Source organism: Ips typographus, linkage group LG7, assembly GCF_016097725.1.
Source record: "Ips typographus isolate SLU linkage group LG7, UJ_Ityp_2.0, whole genome shotgun sequence".
In the NCBI taxonomy this organism is placed as follows: domain Eukaryota; kingdom Metazoa; phylum Arthropoda; class Insecta; order Coleoptera; family Curculionidae; genus Ips; species Ips typographus.
Window position 1 is genome coordinate 9,197,324 of NC_138428.1, and position 12,709 is coordinate 9,210,032.

Here is a 12,709-nt window from a genome sequence, read left to right on the forward strand (position 1 = left end):
GAGGGAACATTTTGAAAATTTTTATTACATGGTCATATCGAAAGCTCGCTCACTGTTGAATGGTCAACAGATTGGTCAGGTTAATAGTAATGAATCACAGTCTAAGCCTGTAACGAATGAACCATTGGTTAATATCAAACTTCCACCACTTAATTTACCTCATTTTGATGGAAGTTTTGATAAATGGTTGCAGTTTTATGATGCCTTTAATAGTATTATACATGTAAATACTAACTTATCACCAGCACAAAAGTTTTATTACTTACTTTCAAGTTTACAAGGTGAAGCAAGACAGTCTATTCAATCACTACAGGTAAGTGACAATAATTATTTTGTAGCTTGGGAATTGATATGTGATAGATATCGAAACTCCAGATTAATAATTAATAGTCATTTGAAAGCTCTTTTTGCTATTCCAGCATTAATAAAAGAAAGCAAAGATAGTTTGCGCCAATTCATTAATGATTTACAAAAAAATATTCGTGCACTTGAAAACTTAGGTCAACCAGTGTGCTCATGGGATTCTATCATTCTTTTTCTCATGTCTTCAAAACTTGATGATAAAACCCGCAGAGAATGGGAGTTATCACTTAGTGATAGTAAAGAATTGCCGTCTTATGATGATTTATTAAGTTTTTATCGAAACGCAGTCAAGCATTGGAAATGATAGAATTTAAATCAAAAATAGGAAGTAATGAGAGCAATCATAGTAATAAAAAGTATAATGAACGTTCTTATTCTCATTTGTCAAATCAAGGAGCAAAGTTTTGTAACTTTTGTAAAGGTTCACACTTGATTTATTACTGTTATAAATTTTTAAAGCTATCAATAAATGAGCGCATTAATGAAATAAGAAAATTACAACTTTGCACCAAGTGTTTACGATCAGGCCATCCTAATAAGGATTGCAAATCAGAAGATTGTCGTAAATGTAAAAAGAATCATAATACATTACTCCATTTGGATAAAACGAGTCATTCTGAATCATCATTGCCTGCTGATGTTGTTCAACAAACTAGTAATGATAATAAGCATCAAGTTAATAATTTTCTTTGTTCAAATAATGATTCGCAGCAAATAATAAGTGCAAGTAGCTCAGATGTGACTTCTGATTCAGTGACAATATTGGCAAATCAGAATTCGAATCCTTTTATTTTGCTTTCTACTGCTAATGTATTTATTAATGATGCAAATGGTAAACCTGTTTTATGTAGAGCACTTTTGGATTCAGGTAGTCAGTCAAATTATATGACTTATAATTTGCTTAAAAATTGAATTTAGAAAAATCAAAGGTAAATATATTGGCTAGTGGAATTAGCAAAAATAGCATACATATTGAGCATTCTTCTCGAGCAAAAGTCTTTTCTACTTACAACAACTTTCAGATTGAAACAAATTTCTTAATTTTAAATAAAATAACAGGTAATTTGCCAAATACATCTTTTAATAAGGAATTTTTGAATATACCTAACAACATTCATCTTGCAGACTCTAATTTCAATGTTCCTAATTCTATAGATATCCTGTTGGGTGCAGGAATATTTTGGTCTTTGTTGTGTGTAGGCCAAATTAGCCTTGGAAAGGGTATGCCAGTTCTCCAAAAATCACATTTTGGATGGATAATTTCAGGTTCTTTATGTCCTCTTAAATTTCAGACTACTTCTTGTCATTTGAATATTGAGCATATAAAAATTCAAGAACAACTTGAAAAATTTTGGAAAGTGGAGGAGTGTCTTCCTGTTTCAAGGTTTTCCAAGGAAGAGTTGGAATGTGAACGTTTCTTTGTTGATACAACTAAACGAGATAAATTTGGCAACTTTATTGTCAGTCTTCCAACTCGAGAGAACATTCAAGATTTAGGCCAGTCTAAAGATTTTGCCTTTAAACGATTGATTGGCATTGAAAAGCGACTTTCAAATAACGAAAATCTTAGAAGGCATTATCATGATTTCATGCAGGAATACATTGATATGGGTCACATGTCCTTAGTTGAATCAGATGAAGATGAGGCAAGTTCTTCTCGAATTTGTTATTTACCTCATCATCCCGTTCTGAAAGTTTCTAGTTTAACAACAAAGTGTCGTGTGGTTTTTGATGCTTCGGCGAAAACTACCTCAAATTTGTCTCTTAATGATGTGCTAAAAGTGGGACCCAAAATTCAGGATGATTTATTTTCAATTATTGTACGATTTCGTTGTCACAATTTTGTTTTTATCGGTGATATTGAAAAAATGTATCGTATGGTGCAAGTTTACCAGCCTGACCGTGATCTACAACGAATTCTTTGGAGATTTGATATTAATGACGAGGTTAGGTCGTATAGGCTTAACACTGTGACTTACGGAACAGGTCCGGCGTCGTTTTTGGCCGTTAGATGTTTGCATGAAGTGGCTTACGAAAACATGGAAAAATATCCAGAAGAGTGTCATATTATATTAAAAGACTTTTATGTTGACGATTTGATTAGTGGCGCAGCCACGATTGAAGAAGCATTCAAATTAAGAAATAACATTTCTAATTTATTGGCTAAGTCTGGATTTTTACTCCGAAAATGGGCATCTAATAATAAAAATATTTTGAAATCTGAACCAGCCAACTTAACACCTCACATTATTCCATATCTGATGACAAAGATATTAAGGCCTTAGGCGTTTTTTGGAGTCCCTCTGATGATACTTTAAAATATTCCACTAACTTTAATACAAATTTAAAGGGACGAATAACGAAACGATTCATATTGTCAATAATATCACAGATATTTGATCCGCTTGGGTTATTAGCTCCGGTAAATATGCGAGCTAAACTAATTTTACAAAAACTATGGAGGGAAAAGATTGATTGGGATCAAACTGTTCCACAAGATTTGTTTTCGGCTTTTACACATTTTATAATCAAATTTCGGATATCAACGATATAATAGTCCCAAGACATGTTTCAATGTTAAATGCCAAAACCTTAACCATACACGGGTTCTGTGACGCTTCTATTACAGCATATGGTGCCTGTTTATACGTGGTCTCGCATGGTCCAGAAAGTGTGCATTCTTCTCAACTTTTATGCGCCAAATCGCGTATCGCTCCATTGAAAACATTAACTTTGCCTCGTCTTGAACTCTCTGGTGCACTCTTGCTGGCAAATTTATTTGAAAAGGTCCGGGATTCTTTGAGTGTGCCTGTAACCGAAACATATTTGTGGACAGATTCCACAATTGTTTTGTCTTGGTTGGCCATGGAGCCTAGTGATTTAAAAACATTCGTGTCAAATCGCGTTTCTTCTATTCAGTCTCTAACCAGTAGTTGTCACTGGAAACATGTTCCTTCGCAGGATAACCCTGCGGATTTAATTTCTCGTGGTCTAAGCCCGCGCAATTTATTGGTGTCCAGTATCTGGTGGTCTGGCCCTGATTGGTTAGTGAAGGATGATTCATCTTGGCCTACTAGCAAATTTGAAATGGCAAATGTGCCAGAAAGACGAGAAAATAAAACTGTAATTTTTACAAGCACTTTTAATGATTTTAACCTATTAAAACGATACTCATCTTTTTTAAAATTATTGCGTGTAACTGCTTATACATTACGATTTATTCATAATGTCCGTAATCCTGCTAATCGTTTTAAAGGCTCTCTGTCTGTGAGCGAATTAGAAAAGACTTTGAATGTTTTGATAGGAATTGCTCAAAGACAAGATTTTTCAAGTGATATAGAATCATTAAATAAATTAAAAACCGTTTCGCATAAAAGCAAAATTTTATCTTTAGACCCATTTTTAGATGAATCTTTGATACGAGTAGGGGGGAGGCTTAGACACTCAAATTTATCATTTGAACAGAAACACCCGTTACTGTTGTCTGATAAAAATCATCTCACTAAACTTTTAGTTAAATATGAACATGAAAAAATGTTGCACTCTGGAGCACAGACTGTATTATGTAATTTAAGAAGCCGGTTTTTGGCCTCTAAATGGAAGAAGTTTGGTGAGAGGTATTATCAGACGGTGTGTTGTCTGTTTCAAAGCAAAACCTAGAGGAGTTTGCCCTAAGATGGGAGATTCTACCATCGGCACGAGTGTCATATTCGCCGCCATTTACTAAAACTGGTTTGGACTTTGCTGGTCCTTGATGTTAAAGGACGGAAAGGCACGAAATCGAACTTCTGTAAAGGCATATGTATGCGTTTTTATATGTTTCACTACAAAAGCGGTTCACCTCGAGCTTGTGGGGGATCTTCATCTCAAACCTTTTTGGATGCTTTGAAACGGTTTGTAGCACGCAGAGGGTTGCCCAGTGATATCTATTCTGACAACGCCACAAATTTTGTGGGTGCAGCTGCTAGTCTTCGCGAATATATAGAATTGCAAACGATTTTTCAAAGGTAGATATTGTCAAAGATTTTTTAGTTGGCAATGGAATTCAATGGCATTTCATTCCTCCGCGATCTCCACATTTGGTGGGTTATGGGAGGCTTGCGTAAAATCCTGTAAGTTTCATTTAAAGCGTATTGTTGGGAATGCCCATATAACGTTCGAGCAGTTATATACTGTATTGGTTCAGATTGAAGCCATTCAGAATTCCCGACCTTTAATTCCGTTGTCCTCTGATCCCAATGACTTGGAACCCTTAACACCAGCCCATTTCCTCATCGGACGTTTGCTTACTGGTTTACCGCAACGTTATTTGGAAGATACACCGACCACCGACTTCGTCATTATGAAAGGATGCAGCAACTTGCACAGCACTACTGGAGAAGATGGCATGAAGAATATTTGAACACGCTCCAAACGCGGCTGAAATGGAAACGGCCTGGTGTAGCTCTGAAGCCAGGAATGATGGTCCTCGTAAAGTATGAGCAGCTTCCTCCATTTGAATGGCCACTTGGCAGGATTATTGAAGTCCATCCTGGACCTGATCAAGCAGTTCGAGTGGTAACGGTGAAAACTGCGAGGGGAATTGTCAAGCGAAGCTTCTCGAAGATTTGTCCTTTGCCCGAAGATGAAGAGTTGAAATTCGTCCACGAAGTTTCAAGGGGGCGGCATGTTCAGTCGCGAAAGAAGAGGAGAAGAAAAGGGTGACAGCCGAAGAGCAAGTGGACGTGAACTTAACCAAACAAAAGTGACATTGTTTTTAGAAGTGTGTTTTTCGACAGATTCCGGTCGGAGATACATATATTTTGTCTAAAAAAGCATGTGGTTTGACCATTGTTGGTGTGTTGAATAAATAATCAAAAAAATGATATACAGTCCACTTTATTTAATCACAACTAAAAGAAGAGAGAAAATACTGGGTCTAGCCTTTGGATTCAACATTGTCATAAAAATATAATTAATTTTAGCAGCATGCTAAAACAAATAAACAAAAGCAAAGTGACAAGTGGGAAGTGGGAATTTTACTTGACAACACAACAGATCCAAGAGGGCGGCCCTATCAGCACCTGTTTGCCTGTTTGCTCGAAACGCTACCTCGCGTGACGTCACAGTGGGTGCTCGGGTGCACAATATTAATATAATACACACACACAAACAATCTCTTCTTCAATTTCCGAGGAAAAAGGCTATCGACCTACTGGTCTTTCTGCCAATGTTACAGACACAAAGCTTAATGTATCCACCTAAATATTTGTTAAAAAAAAAATAAATAAATAATGTTTTACAAAGAAAAGGTTAAAATTAATAGTTAGTCCGTTTTTTTTTAGGTAAAATGTTCCAACAGAGTATATTGAGGTAAGGCGTAGCGAGATTGTCTATTTGGTCTTGTGAGGGAGATGGGGTTTATAATTGTCCAGTTGTGGGGGTTACCTTTCCATTTTGCCTCTAGTTTCGTTAATCGTTCTGTTATTTTTGTCATTTGTGTCCGTTCGTAGAGTGATTCGTTGGTTGGGTTATGTAGCGGGTTTTGACGATGTCTAATCTTGGTTACTAATCTAAGTGCAATTTGTTCTGTAGTTTGTATGTGTTATTTTTTTGTTTTGCTGGTTCGCATTAACTCCTTAGTATGTGTCCGTAGTCGAGGTCTGCAAATAGATTTGTATATTTTAGTTTGCAGTTTTGTGCTTATACCTCTGTTCTTGTACGTCAGGCCTCTGAAATGTTTAGTTCGTTTATAATTTCAATTCTCACATTTTGTGCATGTTCTGTAAATTTGAGTATTAATATAATAATAGTATGTAACGGAATATTCCTAACTTTTATGACAAGTGACAAGTGACGTGTGGGAAGGGTGTCAGGCAGACGATAGTGAGTAGTTTCCGTCCCGCGCTTGAGAGAGATTCTCATTAGTTATATATTCTGATTCATGTCACGATAGAATTAACATGTGTTCTCGTTTCTTTTATTAAACTTCTGATGTATACAGTAAAAGCAAAACTATTATAAATTGTTGACGTTTGTCTGAGTGTGTGTCTTCTCTGTGTACTGTCCCATCGCCGAGAAAACCCTAAACTTAACAGGATTCCCAGAGTTTCTAGAACCCACGCTAGAAAACCCGCCACAATCTGTCGCCCAACGTTGGCCTGGATCAAGTCCTGTACCAGTTTAGTAAGTGTTTCAACCTGAGACTAAAAGACAGTAAGTGATTTTCCAAACGAGACCCTGAAAGGTGCTTCATCACATAACCACACTTTATGTTTCCACGTTTTGGCGTTTTGGTTTTGTGGTTTCATTCGTCATTTACTTGTCATCAGTGTCAATTGCTAATACAGTGTTGCCAGCCATCCTGAGAGTAGGTCAGCTGTTAAAAGTCAGTCAATTTCGTCGGTAAGTCAACGGTTCTTCCAGCTCCGAGTAGTTCAGCCGTTCACCGCACCATCTGACAGTCGACAGTTCCGCTAAGCAACACGGACCAGCACGGACTACGGAACACAGAACAGCACCATACGTCAATAATTAATCGAACGACAGCTGTTGTCTGTCAATCCTCATCTTTTCCCCCACCTGACATACAGAAAAATAAATAAAATTTTTCGTGTTTTATTATTGTTTTACATTTTACATTGGGATTTTTTGTATTGTTTTTGGAATTTCCATTTGTTCTTTCACATTTATGCAACTTCGGTCTGGAAAAATAATAGGATCGACACAAGAAACAAACATGGAACAACAAACGCCAGTACAGCAGATAGTAATGTCTCCAGAAATGTTACAACAATTGTATCTAGTCTGCGGACCACTGTTACTCAAGAGCAGGAAGCTCCAGTCAATCCATCCTCCAATTTCTGTGGTTATTAGTACAAAACGAGGGATGGCTAGTACGCAACAAGCTACTATGCAACCTAGAAAGAGCCGAAAACTCTATATCATTGACCCTCGAGAACATAGGGCCAACTAGAAGGGTTATTTACAAAGACACAACGGTGGCACGGCTAGAAGAGCCCAGTGGTTTGAGCACCACAGCACTCTTTACAACACAGAGAATAGACGAAGAAGTGGTGACATTAGAAGACCACAAACTGGACCACATTAGGGATAAGCAGTTCAAAAGGGAACTAGAGAGTCTACTGGTTGAATATGAGGATGTGTTTTGCAAGTCACCAAAATATATGGGCAAAACACAACTTATAGAGCACAAAATAGAAGTGACAGAAGATAAACCAGTAAAATGCCGCCCTTATAGAGTATCACAATCCGAGCGAGAAATCATTGACACTCAAATAAAAGAAATGCTCGATTGCGGAGTAATAAGACCATGCCACTCGCCATGGGCGAGCCCCGTTGTACTGGTGAAGAAGAAGGATGGCACCACGAGGTTCTGCGTGGACTACAAAAGAACTATAAACCCGGTCACCAAAAAATCATGTTACCCGATACCACAAATCGACGACATTCTCACATACATGGGGAATGCCAAGTACTTCACGACTTTGGACATGTTCTCGGGTTACTGGCAGATACCTATAGAGGAGTCATCCAAACAATACACGGCATTCACGGCACAGGGACATGGATCATACGAATTCAACGTATTAAGCTTTGGTCTATGCAATGCACCAGCAACCTTCCAACAACTTGCAGATAGAATATTTAGGGACCTAAAATGGAAGGACATACTAATTTATCTAGATGATATTATTATATTCAGAGAACTTAGAGGAACACTTAGCAAAATTACAAAAAGTATTCCAGAAAATGAGAGAAGCCAATCTGACTTAAAACCGAGTAAATGCGAATATTTACAGGAAAAGATAAGGATTTTGGGCTACACAGTAAGCAAGGAAGGAATAAGCCCAGAGGAAGAAAAACTTGCAGGAATAAGCAATTCCCACACCCAAGAAAACAAAGGACTACAAAGCTTTTTAGGATTATGCAATTTCTATAGGAAATTTATAAAGGATTCGCGGTATTGGCACGGCCCTTACATGAGGCCACAAAAAGAACAAATTCTGCTGGGGTGAAGATCAAGTGAAAGCATTTGAGCTGCTGAAGAAAAAAACTCACGTCATCCCCAGTATTGAAACATTACAATCCGAATGTAGGATGTACAATGCACACGAACGCCTGTATAGATGGAATAGGGGCAATTCTGCTCCAAGAAGGCAGCGACGGCCAAGACCACCCGATAGCATATATAAGCCGGGCCTTGTCAAAAGCTGAAAAGAACTATTCAATCAGCGAGCTGGAATTATTGGCAGCAGTCTGGGGGATGACCTACCTAAGGCACCTAATTTATGGACACCCTGTAAATCGTAACAGACCATCACGCATTTTGTTGGATTCACAATGTGAAAGATCACTCAAGAAGATTAGCACGTTGGGCTCTCAAGTTGGCAGAATTTGACTACACGGTAGTCTATAAAAAAGGCAGTAAGCACCAAGATGCGGACTGTCTATCACGGAACCCGGTGGCGGATGGAGCGAAGTCGAATTAGATGAATTGGACGATATACCCACTTTCACGATATCAACGTTAGACATAGGAGAATTGCAGAACAAGGATAAGGCCATACTAGAATTAAAAACAGCAATTAGCAACCCCGAATCAACAAACGTTGACGCACTGACACGACGGAAATTAAAGAATTTTAGGCTAAGGGAGGGCGTTCTGTATAGAGCAACACAAACTAAGGAAGGATTGGAACACGCACTCGTGATACCCGGTCACTTAGGGAGGAAATTTGTGGGAAGCTCACAACGCACCTACCAGCGGACATATGGGGGTAACAAAAACCATAAGCAGACTTACTCCCAAATACTATTGGGATTCTATGACTAAGGACGTCAGAAATTACCTTAAAGGGTAGGGACTGCCAAGCGGAAAAGGGCCGACAAACGATAAGCCATTGGGGTTACTCCAGCCAATAAAAGTGGGCAAGGTATTTGATAAAGTAGGGATAGACCTACTGGGACCATTCCGGAGGAGTAACCAAGGCAAGACGACGATAGTAGTGGTGACAGACTACGCGTCAAGATACGCCATCACAGCGGCCCTGCCTAACGGGAAGGCAGGACCTGTGGCAAAGTTCCTATTAGAACGAGTAGTACTAATTCACGGCGTTCCTAGAAGCATCCTCAGCGATAGAGGCAAGGTATTCCAATCCGAACTAGTGCAGGAACTACAACAGATTATGGGTCTGAAAAGCACTTGTACAACGGCATACCACCCCTCGTGCAACGGCCTAACTGAACGCTTAAACAAAACGTTGGCAGACATGCTGTCACTATACTGCAACACAGAGCAGACAGATTGGTGCACTTATCTGCCTTTCGTGACATTTGCATACAACGGCCAAACAAGAGACGACACGTTTTAGCCCATTTCAACTAATATTCGCAAGAAACCCCACACTCCCACTGGACGCCACCCTTTTAGAAACTGAGGACGAATCGAACACAAACGAATTAAGAGAGAAAGCTTTACTGTTAAGAGCAATTGCTGTAGATAATATCCACAAAAAACAGGAGAAGTGTAACATAGTTAGTTGAAGTTGTAACAGTCATTGACACGCATAGCTAAGTATTATATTAATCGTATTGCATCAATCGGTTCGCTATTATAAGTATTTTATGTATACACAGCAACCTATTATATTGTATGAGTAGGCATAATAGAGTACGATAAATATAAGCGATTTATTCAGCAAATATATATTGAATACAGGGAACTTGCCGGGGTATCATTTACTACCTTTACATGGCGATCCTAAAAAGTAAAAAGTAAAAGTTAAAAGAAAAGTGTAGTGCCATTGGTTGTGTTTCGTAATGTATCCGATGCCGACAAATCTGCTTAGGAGCTGAGCGTGGTATAAATGTGAGCTAAGATGGGGCAAACCAAGTCAAAATATACCAAGCAAGAAGTAACGGAAAATGGCGTAGTTAACTCCAATTTATAGTACAAGAAGCTGAGTACAACATCACTAAGACGTCAAAGTGATTCTGTAACTTATTTTCGCTATGTTGGCAATGCTCTTATTGTGGGAGAATTATTCGGGCTGTCAAGAAAAATATGAAGAAGCAGATCCGCCGCGACATGGCAGCAGTCTCTTTAGCATCTATAAGAGAAACGTAATGTTGAGTAAGTAAACGTAAGAGCTGTTCCGGTAAGCGTGTGCGCGTATGTACAGTGATAGTGATGTGCTGTTTATTGTGCACAAACTCAACAAACTCAAGTGTCTTCAGTGTTAAGTTCTTGTGTGTAACTGTGCAAAGAAAAGTAAGCATAATTAGTCGTAGTAAATATTTATTAAACTGGGTTTTATAATGGAACTTTTAAGTTGATTTCAATTCAGGCATTTAAAAATTTTATTATAGGTATATTGTCTATATGACTATTCTGTAGTTACTATCTTTAAACTGCAGTATTTGGATCAATTTATTATTTTTGATAAATGACTAGTAAAGGATTAACAGAAGTTAAGAAAATTACGAAACTGCAAAAAGCTTTTCAAGTAATATCAATAAAGAATCTACCGAGAGACGCGGAAATTTAGACAGAGTAAATAAATTACTTGTACAGATAGGTTTAATCGAAAAAGAGTTAAGCAACTTTAAAACTCAAGTTTTAAAAGAGAGTCAGAGCCCAGAGGAATTATTGGCAGCAGCAGCGCCCTATATAAAGAAACTGAAACTAAATTTTAATTCCAGACAAACATGCTAGAACGTTTAAAAAGTATCGTTGAAATATCAAAAATGTCGACAAACACCGTAGAATTTTTTAGTTTGGCTAGTAAATTAGTTCCAAGTCAATTCGATGGTAACTCCGAAAATTTACAGTCATTTTTAGATGCATTAACTTTACTTAAAAACAATTGCGAAAATCAACTTGCTAACGCTGTAGCTTTCGTGAACAAAACGATAAAGAAGCCGCCAAATATGCTTCTGAAGTGGACGCATTAGCGCAAAAATTCCAAACAGCCTATATTACAGAGGGCGTACCAGCGGAAGTTGCCCAACGGTACACGGTTGAAAATACTGTGCGAGCATTTAGCCAAAATGTCAGTAGTGAAAGAGTTCGATTAATAATGGAGGCTGGCACGTTTCTTCGGTACAGGAAACTATTACTAAGTTTGTGAATGTTAGTTCGTTGGCACCGTCTTCGGCAAATATTTTCAGTTTAGGCAAAACAATTTTCATAATGCGCGACGTCACTTTAGGGGCACAGGTCCACGTAATAATAGTTATAACCAGCATTTCGATAGGAGTTTCAATAGATATTCTAACAGTTACAATAGAAATTCTAATAATTTTGGAAACAATAGAGAACAATTTAGAGGCAGTAATAGAAGCAGAGGCGCATTTAATAGAGGTTTTAATCGTGGTAACACATCTGCTAGGTACTATAGAGGCTCTAGTCCTAATTTTGTTGGCTTTTCGGAGTCGGGAAACGGATTGGAGCACCAATCGAGCCAAGAAGCGACTCGGTTGGGCGATATGTAACCATATATAGTTTTAGTCTGACATTTTCAAATTTTGTGAAAGTGAGTTAGAAATGACTGGTTCAGTTAGTACGCTACTAGTAGACACCGGAGCTGACATATCAATTTTTAAACGTTTATCAGTAAATCCTGATCAAATAGTTGATTTTTCTCGAGCCCCTAGCATCAAAGGTATCACAGAAGACCTAACTAATTCATTAGGTGTTGCAAACACAAATATTTTTATCCAAGGGTGTACGTTACCTCACAATTCATATAGTTGATTCTAATGTTAAATACCATGTGACGGAATATTGGGTAGAGATTTTTTAGTTGCTTACCAATCAATAATAGATTATTCTAACTGGAATATGACGGACACTTAAAACACAAAAAGTTAACAATTCCAATTTTAAGCAGTCCTGAAAAGAATGTGTCCATATTCCTTCTAGATGTGAAGTATTAGAGAGATGACGTTTTGAAACATTTGACACACGACGTTGTGGTGTTAAATAAAGAATTAAAGCCTGGTGTATACTTAGCTCGTAGTATAGTATCTCAAAAACATCCGCTTGTAAAAATCTTAAACACAACATTTGAAATTGTAACTGTAGACATGTCTAATCTGAAACTATCAGTCTCGATAAATTTAACATTTACAACATAGAAACAGAAAATCAAGATAGACATGTTCAACTCTTAAAAGAACTTAATCAAGATGTCCCAGACTTTGTTAAAAAATATCTGCTACAACTTTGCGAAGATTATTCAGACGTTTTTGGATTAGAAACAGATAAATAACATTTAACAACTTTTACACACAAAAATTAAAAGTTTGACAAAAAAACCTATTATATTAAAAATTATAGAGC

General features: G+C 37.6%; 1 protein-coding gene across 1 annotated transcript; it reads left to right on the plus strand.

Annotated features, from left to right (window-relative positions):
- Positions 1-1,586: 1,586 nt before the first annotated feature.
- Positions 1,587-2,648, plus strand: LOC145731501 (uncharacterized). Its single transcript, XM_081983309.1, has one exon. The coding sequence runs from the start codon at positions 1,587-1,589 to the stop codon at positions 2,646-2,648; it is 1,062 nt and encodes a 353-aa protein (XP_081839435.1).
- The last annotated feature ends 10,061 nt before the right edge of the window (positions 2,649-12,709 follow it).

Bases quoted from the DNA above. Each gene is read 5' to 3' on its own strand.
- LOC145731501 (XM_081983309.1), top strand. From the start codon at position 1,587: ATGCCAGTTCTCCAAAAATCACATTTTGGATGGATAATTTCAGGTTCT.